The sequence below is a fragment of the Zosterops lateralis genome (assembly GCF_965231275.1).
Source record: "Zosterops lateralis genome assembly, chromosome: 15".
Classification (NCBI taxonomy): domain Eukaryota; kingdom Metazoa; phylum Chordata; class Aves; order Passeriformes; family Zosteropidae; genus Zosterops; species Zosterops lateralis.
Genome location: NC_139775.1, coordinates 7131932 through 7154082, shown reverse-complemented (window position 1 = coordinate 7154082; position 22151 = coordinate 7131932). Strand labels below are relative to the sequence as shown.

General features: G+C 54.9%; 3 protein-coding genes across 3 annotated transcripts; 1 reads left to right on the top strand and 2 right to left on the bottom strand.

Moving 5' to 3' along the window:
- Window positions 1-340: 340 nt before the first annotated feature.
- PLK1 (polo like kinase 1) lies at window positions 341-5360 on the bottom strand (the record flags this gene model as incomplete). Its single annotated transcript, XM_083872141.1, has 10 exons — window positions 341-925; window positions 1254-1436; window positions 1854-2008; window positions 2473-2550; window positions 2633-2791; window positions 3303-3522; window positions 4034-4127; window positions 4487-4631; window positions 4708-4876; window positions 4968-5360. The coding sequence occupies 10 exons, from the start codon at window positions 5358-5360 to the stop codon at window positions 719-721; spliced, it is 1803 nt and encodes a 600-aa protein (XP_083728267.1). The 3' UTR covers window positions 341-718.
- A 1557-nt stretch (window positions 5361-6917) lies between these two features.
- DCTN5 (dynactin subunit 5) lies at window positions 6918-12119 on the bottom strand. Its single transcript, XM_083872481.1, has 7 exons — window positions 12036-12119; window positions 11842-11910; window positions 10722-10840; window positions 10200-10311; window positions 9464-9566; window positions 9139-9230; window positions 6918-7262 (listed from the first exon to the last, which is right to left on the bottom strand). Exons 1-7 carry the CDS (start codon window positions 12081-12083, stop codon window positions 7242-7244), a joined length of 564 nt encoding a protein of 187 aa, XP_083728607.1. The 5' UTR covers window positions 12084-12119; the 3' UTR covers window positions 6918-7241.
- A 48-nt stretch (window positions 12120-12167) lies between these two features.
- On the top strand, window positions 12168-21546 carry PALB2 (partner and localizer of BRCA2; the record flags this gene model as incomplete). Its single annotated transcript, XM_083872303.1, has 13 exons — window positions 12168-12218; window positions 12296-12355; window positions 12441-12528; window positions 13499-15400; window positions 16098-16891; window positions 17139-17222; window positions 17343-17504; window positions 17885-17970; window positions 18249-18410; window positions 18560-18676; window positions 18996-19083; window positions 20095-20243; window positions 21037-21546. 13 exons carry the CDS (start codon window positions 12168-12170, stop codon window positions 21266-21268), a joined length of 3975 nt encoding a protein of 1324 aa, XP_083728429.1. The 3' UTR covers window positions 21269-21546.
- Window positions 21547-22151: the final 605 nt, after the last annotated feature.

Here is a 22151-nt window from a genome sequence, read left to right as displayed (position 1 = left end):
ACAACACAGAGGTGGGCTCCTACAAGATAAGACCTAAGAGAACTTGTGCTGATACTTAAGCCATAATTAGTCATGGAGCCAAGGAAGAGGCAAGCCCAGCCCAGGGCTGTCAGTAAAGGTAAGAGGATGCCTCATTCACAGGGGAAGCCAGAGAAGTGCTGCCCCTCCCAGCAAGGCAAAGGGAAGTGAAAGAGCCGGGATGCTGTGTCAAACAATTTTTATTCAAGTTATGCAATATACAAAAGTTGAGGTTTCATGGAGTTTCAGTACTAAAAGGCTGATTGAACAATCTCACCCCGGGCTTGTTCAATACCTTACCTGAGCTTCTACCAGAGGAAACGAAGCCCAGAGCAGGGGCACAGCCATGCACAGACACCTCACCTGACAGCTCTGCTCTCCCCCTGCTCTGCTCTCCCAAGAGCAGGCCCAGGCACCTCAAACGAGAGGGCTGGGCTGGAGCTGGGCTTTTGGCTTTGGGAAATTAGAAAAACAGACTAGGTGGGGAATTAAAAAATAGACTTTGTTAGGAGCAGGAAGCAAGAAACCTTTGGGCACCAGTCAGAATGAACAACACCATTCCCACAGCAGCAGGGGCTTCCTTGTGGCACACCCAGGAGTGGGAATCCAGCCCGGCCATGTGAGGGCAGCTCCCAGCCCTGTCCCTCCGCAGCTGGGCAGTTTGGCACAGATGTTGAGTCCAGCAGAAGAAGAACAAGGTCTAAGAGGAAGCTTTCATCCGTCCGGAGCCTGACTTGGAGCTGAGCAGCTTCTCCACCATGGTGCGGGCATAGCGCAGGCGGCTGGCCAGCTCCCGGCAGCAGCCGTGCTCCTCGATCAGGCTCAGCTTGTACGTGCAGAAGTCCCGTTTCTCATCTATGTACGTGACAGCAGCCATGAGAGGGCACAGGATCACCTTGGTGTGGTCCTGAGGGGACAGAACACAGGGGCAGTGAGCACCGCACTGCTTGAGGCAGCATTTCCTCTGGATGAGCCATCTCGGCAGCACCCAGAGCGTGTGACGAGGTCCCTCTGTAGAATTCCTTCAGAGTGCAGCAAAGAGCAACAGTGGCCAACCTGCTGCTCCAGAGCACGGCCCCTCACAAGTGAGGAGAGTTTGGGGACCTTGGGTACCAGCACAGACAGTTCCCAGTGCTGGGCTCCCTGGGCAAATCCTTGGCTCAGGTCATCCCCTTCTGCCACCATCCAAGCAGCACCATGTGCAGCTGGAGCCAGAGCCCTGCAAAGAGGCTCACCTGGAAGAAGTTGATCTGCACAGTGCCGTTGCTGAGGTGCAGGATGATGGCACTGCGGGTCCGGAACCACGTGCTCAGGTAGGGCAGTCGGGCCAGCTCGTCCCCTTCCCGTGGCGTGATGTTTGCCCCCGCCTTCAGCAAGTGCTCACTCATGTAATTCCGGAAGTATTTCAGTAGTGTTATCTGCAGAAGGGATGGGCTGTGAGTGACCCCAGGCACAGGGGGCATCACAGAGACTGTCATAACAGTCCCAGACCCTCCTTACATCATTCAGAGCTTGAGGTGTCACTGCAAAAACTTGTGGAAATCTCAAAGTTAACTCTGTGACACATCAGACTCACTGTGTTGAATACTTTGGTATATGCAAGTCATGTGAGCACTTAAATTTCTGTGAAACTTCTCATAAATGAGACTCAGACAGCAGTTAGAGGTGCTCGTGTCTGTCCCTGGGACAGTGTGTCACCAGCTAGAGGAAGCCTGCTGAGTGCCAGTGACCTGTGATCATAAATGTTTCTCCCTGGAACGCACCCTGCCCTCAGAGCCTAAGGCTGGCAGGAGTCTTACCACCCCCCAGCCAGGGCTCCTCTCCCCAGGACTGACCTTCTTGTTGAGGGCAGAAGGGTAGGACCTCACATTGAAGTAAGACTCGGTGTTGTTCTGCTCAATGTACTGCAGGTTGTCCCCATCGTTGTACATGATGAGACGAGTGGAGTCATTGAAGAGAACCCCAACGCTGTTGTCACAGAGCTGGTAACCTGCCCAGAAGGGACCCCATAAGGCCTCCAATCTCGGGGGACCACCAGCAGTGGGAAGTACCAAGGCAGATGGTTTATCACCCAGAGATTTCCTAACAGCCACAGCACCAAGTCCCTCCTCTCTGGGGAGGCCTGGATGGCACCTTTCCACCTCTGGATTGGTCACCCCCCTCATTGCATCAGCTGCTGCAGAAACAGCCTCTGCTGACACTACGTGCAGAGGGGAGAGCTTGGTCACCTCATGCACAGGTACCATTGTCCACCTTAGAGTGGCCAGGACTGGTGGTCAGTGACCACGCTCTAGATTCCCAGGGTATTTGGTATGGTTGCTGGCAGTGGTCTTTGGCACACACACAGGAATACAGAGATTAAAACCCCAGACCAAGGAAATGCCCCAATCCAGCCTTCTCCCAGCCCCCCCAGACACCAGGAAAGCCTGAAGCATTGCCACCCATAGTATTTACCGAGTCCATATTTATCTGAGTAGTCCACCCATTTGCTGACCCAGAAGATAGGAATGCAGGCTGGGTCCTCAGCTTCTTCTGCAAGAAGAAAGCAGCTTGTTAGGAGACATTTCCCACAGCCTGTGCACCCCACAAGGCCCATGAGCTGCCCCAGGCTCACCTTGCCTCACTGGTACTCTCTCGGAGGGCTTGGCTGCATTGACTGCCGTCAGCTGCTGCAACATGTCAGCCAAGTGGCAACTGACAGCATCTCCCACCTCCCGCAGCCCTGCTGCTTCCTCCTTGTCTGCCAAGGGCTCCTGTGCAGGGCTGTCCAGTCCTAGGCAGGGAGAGAAGAAAGTGAGGTGTGACCAGGGAGAGGTTTCCAAAGGCACCAGACTTACAGCCTACCCTACATGTAGATAACACCTCACACACAGAACGAATCATGTTGGAAGGGATCGTGGTGGGACATGTGGTCCCACTTCCCTGCTCCAGCAGGGTAATTCCAGAGCACAGGAAGTGTCCAGAGGATTCTGGAATATCTCTAGTGAGGGAGACTCCACACACCCTCTCTAGGCAATCTGTTCAGTGCTCAGGCACTGCACGGGAAGGAAGGTCTTCGTCACGTTCTGGTGGAACTCCCTGGGCATCACTTTGAGCCCATTACAGAGTTGAAGTGAACAACACAGTGCTTCATCCCAGACAGAGCAAGCAGAGCCCCCTCACCCACAAATGCTCTGACTCTCCACAAGGACCAGGAGATGATGTGAGGGAGGCACACTGAAGGTTGTGGATGCTGCTGGAGGCCAGGCAGGCTCTGTCCAGCCTCTCCTGGGCACCACACCTACCTTTATTAAGCGCAGTCAGCGGCTTCCTCCCGCTGAGCTCCATCCCACTGGGGGCCAGGGAGAAGCGGGGAGCGATAGTGAGGCAGCTGGTGGGCAGGCGGCCGGGCAGGTACCCCGAGGTGAAGAACTCGTCGTTCAGCAGCTCATCGATGGTGGGCCGGGCAGCAGGGTCGGACCTCAGCATCTTCTGGATGAGGTTTGCGGCCACGGGGTTGATGTGCTGAGAAACAGGGGGAGTTTAGAGATGGGTCAGGGGACAATGTGTTCTCGTGACAAATTAACAGGGTTTACAGTCCAGGGAAGCTCCGCTTGCAGCTGAGCTCTAGTGCTGCATCAGGCAAGAAGGACACAAGCCTGGGAAAGCAGAATTGGGTAGGAAAGAGAACTGGCTCCTAATGGCACCCAAAGCCTTAGGTCAACTGACTTGAGCATCACCAACTCATCAGCAGTGGGATCAGCTGGGGACCTGGCCTAGCCCTCATGGACTTGCCCATGTTCATTTACCTCCACACACCAACAGCCCAGCTCAGATTTTTGCTGGATCGGGGGGCAGGGGGCTGCTGGCTCCCCACAAGGTTCACACCACCCCAGCCTGAACCAGCCCCTCCCAGCACTGACAGCCCCTGCCCTGCTGTGTGAGAGCCCACGGAGTGCCAGACACAGAGGCTGCAGCAGGAGGCTGACCAAGCACCACTGTGAGCTGAACAGATCCTGTATGGGAAGCAGCATACCTTGGGGATGGTGTACTCGTTCTTCTTGATCCGGATGTACGTGTCCTTTAGACAAGAAGTCTCAAAAGGCGGCTTCCCCACCAGAAGAGTGTACCTGGGCATTTCCAGACAAAAGGGCGTCAGTTTTGCAAAAGCGACTCAGATTGTGCATAGAAGTGACCATTTCCTAAGCACACCCAGGGGCTTTCCTGGCAGAGGGAACACAGCATTAGACACACTGACAGCTATGTGTACTGTGCCTGGATCCTGTCCCCTGGAAGGGGAAGCTGGGATCTAACACCCTGCAGGGAAAGTTTCAGTTAGGGAAGGTCAGGAGCTGCCTGGCAGCAGGACTCAGCACTGTGGTGACAGTGACCTGGAGCTTTGGATCACACAGAAGCTCAGAGGGGTCAAGGAGACCAGAACCACAGGAATTGCCCATCCCCGTGGCCTCTGAAAGGAAATTTGACTCACATGATGCAGCCAATAGACCAGATGTCCACCTCAAAGCTGTGCCCCTTCTTGCCCAGCACCTCTGGGGCAATGTAGTTGGGTGTCCCACACAGGGTCTTCTTGCGCTCCCCGTCATACTCCACCTTGGTGGCCAGGCCAAAGTCACCTGGAGGGACGGGAGATGGGACATGACCAAGGTGCCCTGGCCGGCTGGTCCCTGGGCTGGGGTCCCTGCCACTTACCAATCTTCACCTCCATGTCGTCGCTGAGGAAGAGGTTGCCCAGCTTGAGGTCGCGGTGGATGACGCGGTGGCTGTGCAGGTACTGGCAGCCCAGGATGGTCTGGCGCAGGTAGTAGCGCACCTCGGGCTCGCTCAGCGCCTTCCGCCGCTTGTGCAGCTCCAGCAGCGACTGCGGGGACGGTGGGTCAGTACCGGGGCGGGGGTGCGGGAAGGGGACAGGAGTACCCGGGACGCTCCGCCACCCGCCCCCCGCCCCTCACCCTGCGGCGACACAGCTCCAGCACCACGTAGACGAAGTCGTCGTCCTCGAAGAAGCTCTGGAAGCCGACGACGTGGCGGTGGGAGAGGCTGCGGTGGATGGCGATCTCCATGGACATCTTCTCCTTCTGGTGCGGCTTCACCAGCAGCGACTTGGGCACCACCTTCCCCGCGAACACCTCGCGGCTCTCGGCCTCGGCCAGCTCATAGCACCGCGCGAACCCGCCCTTGCCCAGGAACCGCCCGCGCACGAAGCTGCGCCGGGTGCGCGGGTCCACCAGCACCTTCGGCACCTCCTTCCCCGCCGCCGCCGCCGCCGCCGCCGCCGCCCGGGCCGGCTCGGCCCGCACCGGAGCAGCCGCCGGCCGCGCCGCCTTCCCGCCCGGCGCGCTCATGCCGTGCCCGCGCCGAGCCGCGCTGGGGCACCGCCGGCTCCCGGCTCCCTGAACGGAAACAGCGGGTGCCGGGGGAGCGGCGGGTCCCGGTGCCGGTACCGAAGCAGCGGCGGGTCCCGGCGTCGATGCAGTAGTGGGGAAGCCGGGGAAGCAGCCGGTGCCGGGTGCCTGTGCAGAAGCAGCGGCGGGTGCCGGTCCCTGTCCCGGTGGGGCAGTGTGCGTGTCCCGGTGCAGCGGCGGGCCCGGGCGGAGCTGGCCTCACTCGCTCGCTCGGTGGCTCCGGCCGCGATTCAAAGGCGGCGCCGGGGCCGTTACCGCGCGCGGCCGCTCCCCATTGGCCGCACGATTTAAAATCCACGCGGCGCGCGGGGCACCATGGGAGCAGAGGGACACGCGCACCGGCGGGGGCGGGGCCGGGCGCGCTCGGACACGCCCCCGCGGCTCGCGCGGGTGTGCGCGTGCGCCGGCGGCCGTTGAGGCGGGGGGGGCCGCGCGCGCTCCCGCCGGCCCCGGCACGCGCCAGGCGCGCTCTCGCTGTCGAGGCCCGGGGCGAGCGCGGCCCCCGCGGGACCCCCGAGCGCGGGCACGAGGCGCTCCGTCAAGGACATTCCCCGGGGATTTGCACCGGGCGTGGGTTTTCCCGGGAGAGGCAGTGCGGCGGCACCGCCCGCTCCCCGCGGCCTCCATGTCCTGCCCGTTCCCAGCGGGATTCCCGAAGAACCGTTCTTTGGGATGGTTTTTATAGCGCAGACACCCGCACCGCCGCTGCCCCTCAGTGCCAGTGTGGCAGTCCTGAGGGGCTGTCCCTGACCTCTCCGCCCCCTCTTCCCACGGACACGCTGCCCGCTGAGACCCCCTGCCCCAGGCCCCCCACCCCAGGGTCTGCAGCACTCCCAGGGTTGCCTCCTGGGCCCCACTTGCCAGGAGAAATGACCGTGGGATGTTCCCAAGCCTTAACTCCAACACTAATGAAAAATAACCCAAAACCACACAGAAGCAGCAGCAGCACCTCAGCCCAGGCGCCTGCTCTCTGGTTCCTGGCATGCACAGTCCCATGGGCTGAGGAATGAACATCGTTTGGCCTCCTTTCCCCATCAGCAGAAGCTGTTTCTTTCAGCCCTGGCTAACAAAGAACAGATGTTAGTGGCCAGCACGTACTGTACTTTGCCCAGTGGTTGAGCCAATGCCCCTGGCCGAGCCTCACCCACAGGCACGGGTCATCTGTGCCAGGGTGTCCTGGAGAGCCCAGTGCACACAGACACAGAGCCCTGCAGGTCACCACAGCCACAGTGTCATTCCCACCAGAACTGGAGCATCTCGGGAGATTCTGCTCCCCACAAAGCAGGCACGGTCCCACTGACCTGTGACTGAGAGACCTTCCCACACAGCCCCTCACCCTGAGCCATCAGTGCTGGACTAGTGGCACAGGCAGGGAGAGGTGTGCTCCCAGGGACCCTGAATACCCTCACATCCAGCAGCACACCCTGCCCATCCTGGTCAGCAACGCCCAGCAAAGCACACAGGGGGATTAATGAAGCAACACAGCAACTTGGGGGTATTAGTGCTCAGTGTTTGTACAAGATTCCTGACAGAAGGCATTCCCCTCCCTGCAGGATTTGCTTCCCCACTCCTGCAGCTCCTCTGTCTACAGGCACAGCCTCCTGTGTCATTTTACTGCACCACGTTGGATGGAAGGAAGGCTGCCTGCAGAGCGGGGCCTCCCCATGCTGCAGCCCACTGACACTCCATCTTCCCAGAACTGGCACAGGCGGAGACGTGAGCCCAGGTCAGAGGGATGCTTCAGAGGCAGGAGGAGAAAGTGGCCAGTGTAAGGAATGTTAACAGTGCTGGGTGTTAGGGATCTTCAGTGGTGGCTTGGTTTTAGGCCCTGGCAGAAGCCACCTTAACAGAGACAACAAAAGAGGTTTTAATTAAGGCAGAAGAGTCAGCTCAGACAGCTAGAAGGAAGAGCAGACCAAGAAACATGTAACTGCAGTGACATAATCCCTTCATGCACTACAGCTCTGCTCTCAGGTGACTGTGGAAATTCATCACTCAGACTTTTCCAGCTGCCATCCCACTCCCAAACTCATATCCCTGCTCCTACTCCTCTCCCTGCTGCTGCAGCTGCTGATCAAGCGATCCCAGTGAAACACACAATGTGGTGTTGAAACTTTGAGGTGACAACACAGCAACACAGCACAGACACCCCACTCCTGCCAGACACTGCCAGGGACACCCTGGAGCAAAGCAATGCTCTAAACTCCTGACTTGCAGGAAATCTTACAAGACATGCCAAACCTGTCAAGTCTGTGACAGGGGAGGTTTCTCTGGCCCCTCAGAGGGACAAAACAGCTTTTTCACACTGTTCTACACTTTTTTAAATGCACAGGACAGAACAGCCTGTAGCAGTCACAGAACAAGGGACTGTGGCTCATGCCCAGGCACAGCAGGAATCTCAACCTAGTTTGATTTGAAGAGTCATGAGTCACTTGAACAACTGAAGAGGCTTTAATTTATGTACAGTAAAAATACAAACTGGTTTTATATGTGATGTACAGCAGCTACTACACATGTTAGTACTCATACAGCTATTTGCTATTAAGGTGTATCAGCATTTGCTACACAGATCAGCTGAGGCTCCAGGGCTGCTCATCCACAGCCACACACCTACCACACACCTACTACATGTCCTGGCCCCAGCTGCTACACTACAACATGCAGGAGCCCCAGTTTAAAACCTAGAGCAGGACTATGCTAAGCTTTAATAGAGCACAACCAGAGCAGGCAGACTCGTCACAAGCATCAGATGCGTCCAACTTCCAGAGCTGCTCTCAACAAGAACTATTCCTGCTCTACAACGTGTCCAAAATGAAATCTTCACTCTTTCTCTAAGAAGTCTGAGTGTCATTCTTAAGTTTCATAATGCAGAAAAGCACTGAAGAGCCTTCTGCAAGTATAGACAGTGGGTAATAAATGGGGACAGTTGCAGCATTCTCTCACTTTTAATTACCCACTTCCTGCAGCATTGAATTCTGTGAGTGACATGGCAATCCTCTTTTCAAAGGCCTTTGGCTCTTTAAGGTCTGGGATATTCAGGAAGGGGTACTGACCCCAAGAACACTAGCCCTGAGGGGTCAGAGCACAGGACTGAGGTCAGTCTGCTTCAGGAGCTAAAAGCTAAGAAACATCCTGTCAGGCCCAGAAAGACAGGTGTCAGTGTCACCCAAAATTCCTAAAGCAAACAGCAGGGTGAGGAACCCCTGGAGAGAGTTCCAGGGAGAAAATGAAGAGGCCACGCACCTCAGCATGCAGGCCCATGGGCAGCAAATACTGTGCCAAAGGAAAGGCCTGGGTCTAATGAACCCTGGTAAGTGCCCAGAGCACACTCAGAACAGCCCTGCTGGGATGGAGACTGCTCCTAGCAAACCTAAACCTGGCTTTGGGTTAGGACAGAACCGAGCTGACAGGCTGAGGCTGCAGAGCACTGCCTCGTTCCCCAGCCACTGCCCCAAGGCAGGTGTTTCAGCTTTCCCATCTCCAGGACATTCAGTGGCACAACTCAGACAACGTGGAATGGAGTACACTGGATGAGCATACAAAGTTTGAACAGGACACAGCAGCTTTCACGAGGGACTGCTTGGCCAGGCCAGCAGTGCTGAGGCACAGCACAGACGTGCTCAGGAGAGAGCAGGGCTCTGGCCTCACTGGACAGCTCCCCTCTCCCACCCCCAGAACGCTCCTGTGTGCCTGGAACACGGGAAATGGGCTACTAGACCTGAGTGAGTGGCAAGAATTTCTGGTAATAGCTCTTGGTAACGTCAATCATGAGTTCCTGGGTGCACTCCGGGAGCTCCCCAGAGAAGAGTCCTGGAAGAAGAACAACAGTATGGCCATCAGTCATTGTGTACCACCTATGCACCATGCACTAAAACAGGGAGTTTCACGGGTTAAAACTGTTACTTTTCAGTGCAGCAAATGCCTGATACCTTTACTTTTAGGCACTAAATGCTAATGGGCACCTTTGTTATAGAAATGCCATTTAAAATAAGAATATCTATGTTATCTGCACTTTTGTGCCAGGGAAGATAAAGGGAGCATACCTGGGCAGCCCGAGAAGACAGTGAAAGGTGGAACTACAGTTTCAGGAGGGAGTACTGTATTGTCTAAGATTTTGCAGCAGTCTTTCAAAACACATCTACGTCCCTAAAACAGAGAACAGAAAAAGTCTCTATTTACAACATTATAAACATGAGGTTTTCTTATTATTACTGATATGTTACCTAAATTTCAAGAAGATTAATTGCTCAAAACATATCCTTTATAAGAGATCACAGGAATAAATCTTTACCTTGACTGAATGCTCCTCCTGACAGAATTAACTTTTCTTTTTGAGGAAAAATGCTTGTTTTCAGCTAGCACAGGTACTACTGCACATTAACATGTCAGTCGTCAAATTGGCATCAAAAACCCAAATCAAGCAGTACCACCAAGCCCTTCCCTCAGCACACAGTAGCCTTGACTATTTGGTCTTATTTACACAGGAACACAATTCCACTTGTACCCTGTGGCCAGGCTGCATTCCCTGGGCAATCCCATTAGCCACAGGGACAACACTGCTGAGAAGGATTTTCCAGCCAGTGGAAACAGCTGAACCCACTGTTCTCAGAAAAGTAAACCTGAAAGTTCAGCTTCCTGCAGAGAAGGAAGAGGAGCAGGAAGGAACAGCGCAGAGAAGGTGAGGCTGCTCCAGCCAGCTGGTGCAGACATCTCTCAGCTGTTGTCACAAGGCCTCAGCAGCACCCAGGAGTTTACAGAAAATACAGAAATAACACTCACAATGACACAGTTCTTGCCTATGTGCACATAGGAGCCGATCTGGGCCGCATTGACAACACAGTCCTCTTCTATGAACACGTGGTCACCAATGTGCAGAGGGAAGAAAGCCACCCTGCAACAGGAGAGTATTTGTTTGTGTCCAACAAACAAACTGACACTGCCAGGCCCGAAATTACCCTGTGGAGTCTCCTGGATTAACAGATGTGGATCTGGTGCTAAGGCAGACAGAACAGTTTCTAGGTTTCTCCTCTCTAAAGGATGGCCCAAAGAAGGAAAATGTTGTGAATAAACACACAAAAACTGAAACACACTCTTGACTTTGCTATTCTAATCAATCCCTTTCCATCCAACAGCCTGACGGTAACACCAACCTTCAAGGCACAGCTCAGCACCTGAGGAAAAATCAGGCTTGAGAGATGCATTCTGCAAACTGCTGCAAAAGGAACAGAGTTCTCGGAACACAAGACTCAGTCAAGCTGACAGATATTTTCCGGTATCTCCCTAAAGGAAGGGGGCTCTTACCCTTTACTGAACTTCTTGAAGGGCGGCCTGATGACGCTGCGGCTCTTCACCACACAGTGCCGGCCCACCCGCACGTTGGCCAGGTCCCCGCGGATGATGCAGTCGTTCATCACTATTGTCTGCACAAGGACACACAGGTAAACCAGCTCCCTCTGCTAACTGCGGCGCCAGTTATCACACAAACCCACGCCGAGGCCCGTTCACTCCAGCGGGATTACCTTGCTTTAGGGACGGTTCTTTCAGTCAAAAGAAAAGTCACAACAAAGCCAAAGTACCGGGAGTTGGAACCACCAGCTGTGCTCCTGGCCATGCCAGTGAGCATTACACAGCCAGGCTTTGAAGAGGTGTCTTGTCTCTGCCTGGGCCAGCCCTGACACCTCAACAGTGAAGGGTATGGCTTGGTAGCAGGATGAACCTCACCGATCCCTGTGAGTTCTTGTTTGCCCAAAGGAGTGAAGCAACAACAGCAGGAAAAAAGAGGAGGCTGTTCTGGGTTAACTGCTGGCTTTATTCATCGGGGGATCTGCCCCAGCAGACACCTCTCAGCAGAAGCAGCGTGGGGGGGAAAGCGAGGGAAAAAAAAGCGGGAAACCCCCCAATGCAACACCTTTTATTGGGAGGAGGAACTCAGGGATGGGTTTAACTGGGGGCAAATCAGGGGCCAAGCGGGTATGGCTCTTTAGGTAAATGACATACATTGTAACAAATCAATAACTCGGGTGGGGAGACAGCTGAAGTCTTGCCCAATCACTTGGGGTCCTTACTGGAACTTTCCAGACTTTTGGGAGAGACCCCAAACTGACAGACAAGACCCAGGGGCTGGATAACTTATGACTGACACATAACTGGGGTTGGGGTGAAACCAAAAAGAGTGGAACATGGGTGGCATGGGGCAAACCATTACAACTTATAAAAAGAATATAAAACAAGGAACAAATACATACACAAAACTGATAAAACCAAAAACACGCCGCTACAAGGCTTAGGCAGGAAACAGCACCGCGCTGTCCCGCGGGTGAGAGCAGCACGGGCTGCCGGCAGCAGGGCAGCGATGCTGCGGGACAGCGGGCAGGGCACGGGGGACCGGGCGGGGACACGGCAGCCGCCGCCCGGCGCTCACCTTGCCGTTGAGGACGATGTTCTGGCTGCCGCACAGCACGGACTGCCGGCTCACCTTGTTCCCGGAGGCCTGCGGGGAGAACGGGCGGTCAGGGCGGCTCTCCCGGGCCCCGCCGCCCCCGCAGCGCCCCGGCCAGCCCGGCTCTGCCCCGCGGCCTCCCCGAGCCCCGGCTCCCCGCTCCCCGCTGCCCGCACCGTCTCGATGTACTCGGACTTGTTGTAGAGCATCTCGCTGAGCTCCATGGCGGTTCCGCCCGGCCCCGCCCGGCCCGCGCTGCTTCCGCTGCGTCACCTCCGCCGGGCCGGGCCCGCCGCGCCGCGGTTGCCATGGAGGCCCCGCCAGGCCCCGCGGCCCTCAGCGGCGCCGACAGGGAGAAGGTGCGGGGCCGGGCGGGACCGGGACGGCGCCGCTGCCATTGCCGTCCCGGTGCCATCCCCACGGGTGTGTCTTGCAGCTGCGGGAGAAGCTGGCGCTGCTGAGGCGGGAGTACAGCGAGACCGTCATCCGGCTGCGGGTGAGCTGGACGGGCCGGGCAGGGCCGGGGGCGCCGGGACACCGCCGGCCGGTCCCAGCCCCGCCGCGGTCTTGTCTGTCCGCAGAGGGCGCGGAGAGCCGAGCGAGCCAGGAGCCACGGCCGGCGGGAGCGGAGCCCCCCAGGGGGAAGCCGGGGACAACGGGATGTCCCAGGTAGGAGATGGTGGGAACGGGATATGCCGGGCGGGAGATGTGGGAGCGGGCTGCCCTAGGTGGGAGCTGAGGAGAACGGGATGCCACAGGTGGGAGATGGTGGGATGGGGATGCCCCCAGTAGGAGATGGTGGGAAGGGGATGCCCCCAGTAGGAGATGGTGGGAAGGGGATGTCCCCAGTAGGAGATGGTGGGATGGGGATGTCCCCAGTAGGAGATGGTGGGAAGGGGATGCCCCCAGTAGGAGATGGTGGGAAGGGGATGTCCCCAGTAGGAGATGGTGGGATGGGGATGTCCCCAGTAGGAGATGGTGGGAAGGGGATGTCCCCAGTAGGAGATGGTGGGAAGGGGATGTCCCCAGTAGGAGATGGTGGGATGGGGATGTCCCCAGTAGGAGATGGTGGGATGGGGATGCCCCCAGTAGGAGATGGTGGGAAGGGGATGCCCCCGGTAGGAGATGGTGGGAAGGGGATGCCACAGGCGGGAGATGGTGGGATGGGGATGCCCCCAGTAGGAGATGGTGGGATGGAGATGCCCCCAGTAGGAGATGGTGGGAAGGGGATGCCCCCGGTAGGAGATGGTGGGAAGGGGATGCCCCCGGTAGGAGCCGCAGGCAGTGCCCCAGGACAGGGTGGTGGGAGCACCCGGCGGCCACTGTTGCCCCATGGTGCCCCCGGGACTGTCCTGCCGAAGGTGCACCTGCCCTGCTGACCCTCACTCCGGGCCCTGCTGTCCCCTCGGCCACTGTGGCCACAGCCACTGCCCCCACAGCCCCACACAGCCCTGCCCCGGGCTGAGCCGTGTCCGCAGTAACGTCTGCTCTGCTTCCCTCCTCAGCAGGTCTGCAGTGCTCTGATCCTGACTGTAAGATCCCCATCTTCCCCTGCTAACAAAGCCTAATTTTACCATGTGATGTTTTCCTTGGACAGGACTTTAGGAGTACTTTACACGTGTGACATTTTTTCCCCCAGGTTCTAGAGATAATACATCTCCTAGTGCTGAGAGAGGCGGGCCCTCTCAGTTAAAGACTAAAACCTGCTCTGATGCTGACACGGAGAAGACAACACCTGTCACAGTTAAGCATGTTCCAGAATTCTCCAGTGGGGAGGTTAGCCCACAGGACAGCTCCCAGGCAGAAAGCTTTCAGGCCAGCCAGGAAGACCTGTGCTGTGGGACCATCAGGCCTGTCCCTGTGGAGAAAAGGCCCCAGACCTCCCGAGGCATGATGAAACTGCGGAGACGGACGAAGGGTCTGGAATCCAAGGAAAGGGAATCAGTGCATGAAGTGCATCTCATCAGTGCTGGTGAAATGATGAAAAATCAAATCACCAGTGCAGAGGAACTTCAATCACCAGTGTTCAGCTGCAGCAGCCCCTCACACACGGAGGAACCTGCTCAAAGGGCACCTGGGGCAGTGCTTGTGCAGGGAGAGAGAAATAGTTGCACTCCTGGTGCAGCATCAGGGCTTGTACCGGATGTGTTTGAGGGCAGTGTCACTGCAGGAGAGCCTGAACTGTCCCCACATGTGCTGAGGAACAGCAGGGACATCTATGAGCCTGAGTCCTCAAGGGCTGTGGCCACACCTGATAAACAAGAGCCGTGTTCACACCATGGAGAGTCTGTTTCACTTAACCCCAGAGGTGATGGCAGAGAAGAATTCCCCAGTATAATAAAACAGCTGGAGGGTCAGAGTTTGCGTGAAGATCAGGGAGAATTGGATTTAATGTCAGAAAATGAAATGTTGCCTGACAACAGAAATAACACCATAACCGAGGAGAGCAAAAACCATGAAGGACATCAAAGTGACACTAATACCTTAAATCCCTGCCCTGCAGATAATGCTCTGGACAATGGTGAAGAGCTCTTGGAGAATCAACAGCTTGAAATTCAGTCAAGGCTTTCTCCTGCTGACAAGGCAGCAGCTCCTGAGGGCATGCTGAGCTCTTGCACAGTGGTTGAAGGGCTGCTCTTCCCCGTCGAGTACTACGTCCGGACAACTCGCCGCATGTCCAACTGCCAGAGGAAGGTGGACCTGGATGCTGTAATCCTCAGCCAGCTGGGCAGGAGCAAGAAAGGTCAGCGGGGTAAATGCAAGCAGAAAGATGCAAATCCCAATCAGCTGTCACAAGAGAGAGCCGAGGGTGATTTGGAACCAGGGGTTTTGCCCTTCCCTTTTCTTGGGGCAGAAAACGATCAAGCAAACTCTGTTAGTTCTCAGAAATCTCTTCCTGCGTCCAGCAGCAGCAGCAGCAGCACTTCTCTTGAGTCCATTTCTCAGAAAAGCATCACTAGCAGAAGGCAAGAGCAGAGACAATCCCAGAGGAAACAGAAGGGAAGAAGAAAGGCTACCTGCAAAGCCCCCATGCATCCAGTGTCACAAGAGCTTATAGAGAGCCAGGATCTCACAATGGCCAATGAAAGCAGTGCTCTGCTGTCAAATGAGAACCAGAGTGAAAAGGAAAACTGTGATGCTAACCTCGAAAGGTTGTCCTCAGACGAGAGGAGATTGTCTGGTGCTGCAGCACTGGGGTCTGCAGGGACAGGAGTGACTGGAGCTACACAGCCAGCGGGTCCTGACCCTCCCTCAGGCAGGAGCCAAGTGCCAGGCAAATGCCACGAGACTCTGCTGGAGCACATTCAAAATCCACTCCACAGCAGTGATTCTCTGAGCCCAGGGAGTGACACCTTTGCCAGCTGTGTGGGAGATGTGGAAGCCAAGGCTCCTGTGTGTCAGGGAGGCAAACACCCAGTGCAGCAGCGTGTGAAGAGGCAGCGAGGAGCCCACGGGGCTGAGCAGCTCCCCGGGGTCAGTGTCCCTGTGCGCCGCTCCCTGCGCTGCTCTGCCAGACACAGGGCCCACACAGGCTCAGCAGGTACTTCCTCACACATAAACCCCCCCAAAATGCCCCATTGCCCAAGGCAGGGAACATCCTGTGAGTGCAGGCCCTGCTGTTCACACCCTGCTGTGTTTATGCAGGAAAATACAATAGGGTTAACTATTATTCTTTTAAAAATGAGATTTTTTTTTTTTTAACATAGATAATTGTGGTGCCCATGTTCCTTGAACAATTCCAGAAACTTCTGTAGGGAATGAACAGAGGAGGAGCAGGGCTGGGAACTTACTGAGCTTCTGCCCTTGCTGTTGGAGTGAAGGTTTTGAACACTAGGGCTGGTTTGCCAGCAAATGGATGTCCAACTGTTCTTCCAACTGAGTCTGCATGCTAATGATTATTTTCTCCTTTCTGAGGGTCTGTGAATATTGGGAAAAGAGAAAGTGTTAGGAGAAAAACAATAAACCAAACTGACTGAGCAGTCAGGCCTATCTGTCAGGCTTTGGTGGTAGTCTTTGAGCTGAAGGCTTGATCCAGGGATAGAGAGTAACTGCAGAGTGTAGTCTTTCCAGAAAAGCGCCACTTCTGTGTGTTAAGATGAATATGGTGTTTTGGTTTTTTTAAAATCTAAGACACCCTTCATGAGAGCTTCTGAAAAGGCAAGTTTATTATTTATGGTGATTTTATGGCATGATGGTTGTTTCATGATGTAAGTTCTGTCTTGTATTCTTGTGTTTAGATGACAGCAGCAGAGGACACAGCTGTCCCAGGGGTTCACAGGGTCCTGCTGCCCTTGAGCTCCCTGCTGAGGACCCCAACACTCGTGGCTCCCTCTTCTCCTTCCGCAGCCTCCAGTGGCTGCTGCCTAAGCTGGGCATCAGGGACTTCCACTTACCAAATGAGGAATTTGGAGTACTGAAACTGGAGAAATTGAAATCTTCCCCTGTGAATGACTTGGAGGATTTTGTGTCTGGGGATGGTGTGGCTCCAGAGGATATACCAGATGCACAAATGAAGCCAAAAGAAAAAAGTAATTTGATTTTGCCTTCCAAAAGCGGATTGCCTGAACTCCCTTGCATGGAAAGCCCAACTTCCAAGAAGAAGCTTTACACCCATGAATTGCTATTTACTCCCGTGGGGACTGTCTTAGCTGAGGCTCCCACTCACCCTGAGTCTCAGATTTCCTCATCTATTTTCCCTGCTGTGGGTGCAACCCCAGGTGTTTTACCTTCAGTGCACAGTGAGGTCCTCCCTGACACACCTTCTGTCCCTGCCTTGCCAGCAACCCCACCTTTCCCCAGAGGAGCAGCTGCCCTGGTCCTGGGGGATGTGGCACACAGAGACCCTGCCATGCCACTGCACCCCAGCAGCTGTGCTGCAGGGGCTGCCAGAACCCAGGAGGAGCAAGGTACAACATTTCCTTCAGCAGCTGGAAGAGGTCCTGAGAATAAATCTGATGAGACTGTGTCCTTGGAGAAGCATCAGCAGCCAGAGAACAAGGAGCAGGAATCCTGCAGAGCTTCACCTGAACAGGTAAAGCTGGGATCTTTGTGAAGGGTACTAAACCAGTGGTTTTGTGGGCAAATCCCCTTTTTCCAGAGTCCTGTCTGACTTCAGGGAAAAGTTCTCTTTGCATGCTAGTCCTGCATGGATCATAGCAGTGGCATGCACTGTCTGCATGAGAGTGACAGAGTGCATGCAACAATTCTGCCTCATTCTCGCAGGTGCTGAATATAATTTCAGAGTTGGATTATCCTCATTCTTTACTTTGTTCCTGCAGAAAAAAGACATAGCAGAACAGTTGACTCTGTTGCTGCCGGATGGCCCCAGAGAGGAGAGCTTGCAGTTTGTGTCAGAGCTAAAGGTGGGAGAACAGCGGGGAATTGTTACTGTGGTAGCAGCAGCTCTGCAAGACCGAGTTTAACAAATTGCAAGAGGTAATGTTGTCTGTCAGAGGAGGAGCAGCAGTGGTTTGTCTCGGCAGGACCCCTCGTGCTCGTGCGCTGTGGACGTGAGCACAGTGTGGTGGGCAGCAGCCGGCCGCAGGGAGCTGCGAGTGGTCACTGCCTCCGAGAGCTCCGTGTCCCTCTGGGAGCCCCTGGCCCGCGACTGCTGGGGAAAGGTGCACACCTGGCACCTCACAGAGGTATGAACACAGTCCTTTTTTCTAGAATTAAGGGCAGTTTCCTTGCCCCGTGTGTTAGTTACAAGGACCTTGTAGCTTGTATGTGGTTGCATGTTATCTACTGGAATTTAACATCACATGCACAGAATAGTGGCTGCACTTCACTCATGCTTTTTCCCCTTACAGTCCCTGGAGACATGTTTTGTCTCTTGCATCAACAGGGATTGTTTAATTAGGCAATCAGTCAGCAGAGAGTTTAGGTGTTCATTTAAGTGTGCTTCTTCAGGGGGGTCTGAAAATCAATTCTGCTGCACATCATTTTACTTGAAACGGTCTAGAAAATGAGAATAAAGTCAAAGGGACACTGTGGGTAACACTGAATTCTTGTTCTGTTGTCCCAGATTCCTGTAATCCAGATTGTTTCTCTGCCAGACACCTGTAACCTTGTGTGTGTAGCACTGGGAGAGCTGGAGATTGGAGAAATAAGGTATTGTATTTATTTCTTACTAGTACTTTGCACCCTGAGTAGTTGCAGCTCAACTCCTTGTGAGAAGTGGTTGAAATTATCTTTTTACTAATGTGGCACTTTCTCAGTTGTTTTAACTGTTGGAAAATATGGAAGGGATTTCAAAAAATCAACTATAAAAACCCGTTTATTCACCTCAGAGCTGGCGGACTGATTGAACACAGGCTGATTTGTATATGCCACTGCGTATTTGAGTGGGGCTTCCTCCTATCATGGTGTGTGCTTGTCTCTTGATTTAGGCTCTTGCTTTATTCTTCTGAGACTGACTCATCCAAGCACTCCCTAGTGAAAACTGGGAATATAAAAGCAGTTGTTGGGCTAAAGGACCGGAGGCTGGTGAGCAGCAGCAGGACCATGCAGGAGCAGCAACTGGAGGTGGTTTTACTCTCAGAGACAGGAGGGTGAGTTTGGGGGTGCTGTTTTGGGGTGGTCTCCGTGTGGGGTGGGATAAATGTGAGGAAACACTCAGATGTAGAGCAGTGTTGTGTTCCTCTTCCAGAACATGCACTTTTTCCTTTATCTGCTCTTCTGTGTGCTGGTCTCCCTTCAGGAGCAAGGACAGGCAAACTCTGATGCCCCCTGAAGAAACTGTTACAGCCTTTGCTGAAGTAGAAGGGATGAGGGAGGCCTTGGTGGGCACCACTGCAGGGAACAGCGTTGTGGTTTGGTGAGTGTTTCCTCTGCCATACACAATTTAGGGGCTGGGGGCAGTTTCAGCAGCTGCAGGATTTGCACAGGGGTGCTGGCTGGCTGCTGACCCGCTGTGACATGGTGATTGTCAGAGGGCCTGCAGTATGGCACCACAGTCAGACAGCCAGGGAATGAACTGTGCTGCTGTAATTCCATTGCTTTTGTATCATCCTCACTACACCCTTCCTGTCTCTTGGCTTCGTTTGCTTAATGTGGAACCAAACCCATGTCCGTCCTGCATAGGGGTGTAACTATGATTAGAAATGTGTCAAAATTTGTGTTCTCACCAACTGCAGGAATCTGAAAACAGGTCAGCTCCTGAGGAAGATGGACATTGGTTATTCTTACCCAGCTTCTATCTGCCATCGAGCATATTCTGACTCCGTATGTACACAAAATTCATAGTTCATGCTTGGGCTGCACTGGCTGGGATGGAGATAAAAAGGATTGAAGTTGCTAGAGAAGGTTGAACTATCAGCTCTGTTTTGATACACTGCAAATAATTCATGGGTAAACAGGTTACCAGGAGGAATAAACAACCCATGCTGGTTACCTCAGCTCCTGGCTTTCTGCAGGGTGCTAATGGAATGGGAGCAATGCATCCTGGTGCATTCCAAAGCTGCAGCATGGCGTGTGTGGGAAGCATAAGTGTTGTTGCCCAGGCCTGGTGCTTGGCAAGTCTTTTCCATGTCACACGTGGGTGCTGCCAGCATTAGAAACCCACTGCAAATGGTTCCTCTGGACATACATGCCTGAGGGAATGAGCTGTGTAAAACCAGCATCCATACTAATCATTTTCCCACTTGCTTCTCCCTGTCCCAATGGATTTTTGTGGTTTATCAAGGATTTGATTGTTTTCACTGAGCACGTAACCTTTTGGGACAAGAATGTCTTGTCCAATAATGGTGCCTTGATTCAGACTCTTTGGAGTCTTCCTCAGATTATCCATCCCAGGATATTTCATGCTGGTTTGTGGCTGTTCTGGGAGCTACTGTTTTCAGTTGCACTGCTTTCCATGGAATTCTTGTTGCATTTTAAGCTTGTAGGGATTAAAATGTGACCCAGAAATTTTACTTCTTTTGTTTTTTGAAGTGTCAGCTCATCCTATGGCAGGTTTAGCTTTTTGAAACAGGAAGAGAAATTCATAAATCCCTTGGGTCACTGAGCTGTCACTCTGCTGTATTGCATCAGCCCTTATCAGCCAGCAGCTGGTTTTGCTTTTATCTAATTTGATAAGGAAAGTAAACCATTTCTGTTTTCTTCAGTAAAAATAATTCATCACTGTTCATGGGGCTGTAATTAGAGAGAGTGTAACAGTTAATTTTTGGAAAATCATTTTGATTTTTCTCCTCCTGCGGATGTTTTTAGTGATGTGTTTTCCCTCTCTGTTATCAGGGCCTTTTGTTTGTTGTTTTAAGCCATCCTCATGCCAAAGAGAGCGAGTCCTGTGGAAGCCCAGCATTCCGTGTGGTGGCCTTCAACCCGCGCACGGGCCGGAGCACAGGGGTGATGTTCTCCTGCCTCCCCCCAGGCCGTGCAGGCAGGCGAGTCCCTGGGGCTGGGCTGGGCTGGTTGCTTGGGGGCTTTGGGGGAGTCCCTGAGGAGCAGGGTGGCTCTGGCAGGGATCCAGGCTCCATCTCCAGTCGCATCCGGCCCTGCCGTGTGTCCATGCGCAAGCTGGGGCTGGGAGTGTGGGCTGCTTCCTGCCCACGTCCCACACCAGGCTGTGCACTGACCCCTCGTCCTGTCAGCGTCACCGCGGGGACACGGGGCTGGGCTTTGTCCCCGGGGCTGGGGGTGTGTCCCTGGGTTCCTGGGCTGAACCCCCTCCACGCTGCCAGGTTTGTTTGTGTGGAGCAGCTGGCTGCAGGCACGTGGCCTTTTCCTTCCCATGTCCTGCATTTTGAGGCATCAGCAGGGTCAGCCTTGGCATTTAAGGCTAAGCCTTGCAGTGGCCTTACAGGAAATGTGATGGACGTGTGGGAATAGTGGTGGACCAAGGTCTTGGTTACTGAACAGTCATGGAATTATAGACTGGTCTGGGTTGGAAGGGACCTTAAATACAATCCAGGCCCACCCCCTGCCCCGTGCAGGGACACCTTCCCCTAGACCAGGTTGTTCCAAGCCCTGTCCAGCCTGGTCTTGAACACATGGAGGGGTTTTTTTTAAGAGTACCACTTTTTTAAGAGTACACCTTTTTCAAGCGTGTTCTGAGTCTCCAGGAAGATTTTCTTGGCCTCCTCCCTTCCCAGTCGCACTGGAGGAACAGTCTGGACTATAGCCTGCCTTCAGTTGCTATTAATCTTTAACTGAGCCCTGACCCCCGTGTCCCCGCAGGTACCTGGAGGGTGACGTGTGGGACACATCGGGAGCCGCCGTGCTGACCTCGGGCGCGGTGGCCGTGTGGGACCTGCTGCGGGGCCGGTGCACGGCGGTGCTGCCCCCGGGCCCTGCGGGGCACTGGGCACTGGCCCGCTGGGCCGACGGTGGGGCCGTCCTGCTGGCCGGGCACCGCACCGGGACCGTGCGGCTGTACCGGTACCAGCCCCCGCAGCCAGGAGCTGCCTGAGGGGCTGGGTGAGGGCCCCGACACTGCGAGGGCTGCACTGCTGGCCGGGCACCACAACTGGACCATCCATCTGTACCAATACTGGCCCCTGCAGCCGGGAGCTGCCTGAGGGGCTGGGTGAAGGCCCCATCACCACCGGGGCTGCGCTGCTGGCCAGGCACCACAACTGGACCATCCATCTGTACCAGGACCAGCGCCCGCAGCTCCTCACCGCCGGGGCCGTGTGCCGTGTGTGTGCCATGTGTGTGTGCCATGTGTGTGTGTGCCATGTGTGCGTGCCATGCCAATAAACGTTCTGCCTTTGGAACCAGCCCGTGTCTGGTGCTGCTGTCCAGGGGTGCTGTGGAGAAGGAGCTGGGGGCTCTCATGGACACCAAGCTGTCCCAGACCAGCAGTGTGTCCTGGGGGCCAAGGAGGGAAATGGTGACCCATTGGAAGAGCACCTGGAAAAGCATTTCCAGCAGGTCAGGGAGGGGATCCTTCCTCTGCTCAGCTCTGTGAGGCACGGCTGGGGTGCTGGGTCCAGCTCTGGGCTCCTCAGGACAGGAGGGAGATGAAGCTCCTAGAGCAAGTCGAGGCTGTGGAAATGAGGAAGGGACTGGATCATCTCCCTGACCAGGAAAGGCTGAGGGAGTTGGGGCTGTTCAGCCTCAACAGGAGACACAGCTGAGAGGGGCCTTATCAGTCTGTATAAATATCTAAAAGGGGTGCCAAGGAGATGGACCAGGCTCTTCTTGGTGCTGCTGAGCAATAGGAGAGGCTCCGGGCATGGGAAGTTCCACTTGCACCTGAAGTAGAACTTTCCTGTGCAGTGACCGAGCCCTGGAACAGACACCAAGAGGGTCTAGAGTCTTCTGCAGTGAGGTGTTCCCGGCCCGGGATC

What these genes read in the sequence shown, in the direction of transcription:
- DCTN5 (XM_083872481.1), bottom strand. Translation starts at nt 12,083, where the DNA reads ATGGAGCTCAGCGAGATGCTCTACAACAAGTCCGAGTACATCGAGACG. An exon ending in ACATCGTCCTCAACGGCAAG is followed by an intron (nt 10,841 to 11,841) that starts GTGAGCGCCGGG and finishes GTCCTTGTGCAG; the next exon opens with ACAATAGTGATGAACGACTG. An exon ending in TAGGCAAGAACTGTGTCATT is followed by an intron (nt 9,567 to 10,199) that starts GTGAGTGTTATT and finishes TCTCTGTTTTAG; the next exon opens with GGACGTAGATGTGTTTTGAA.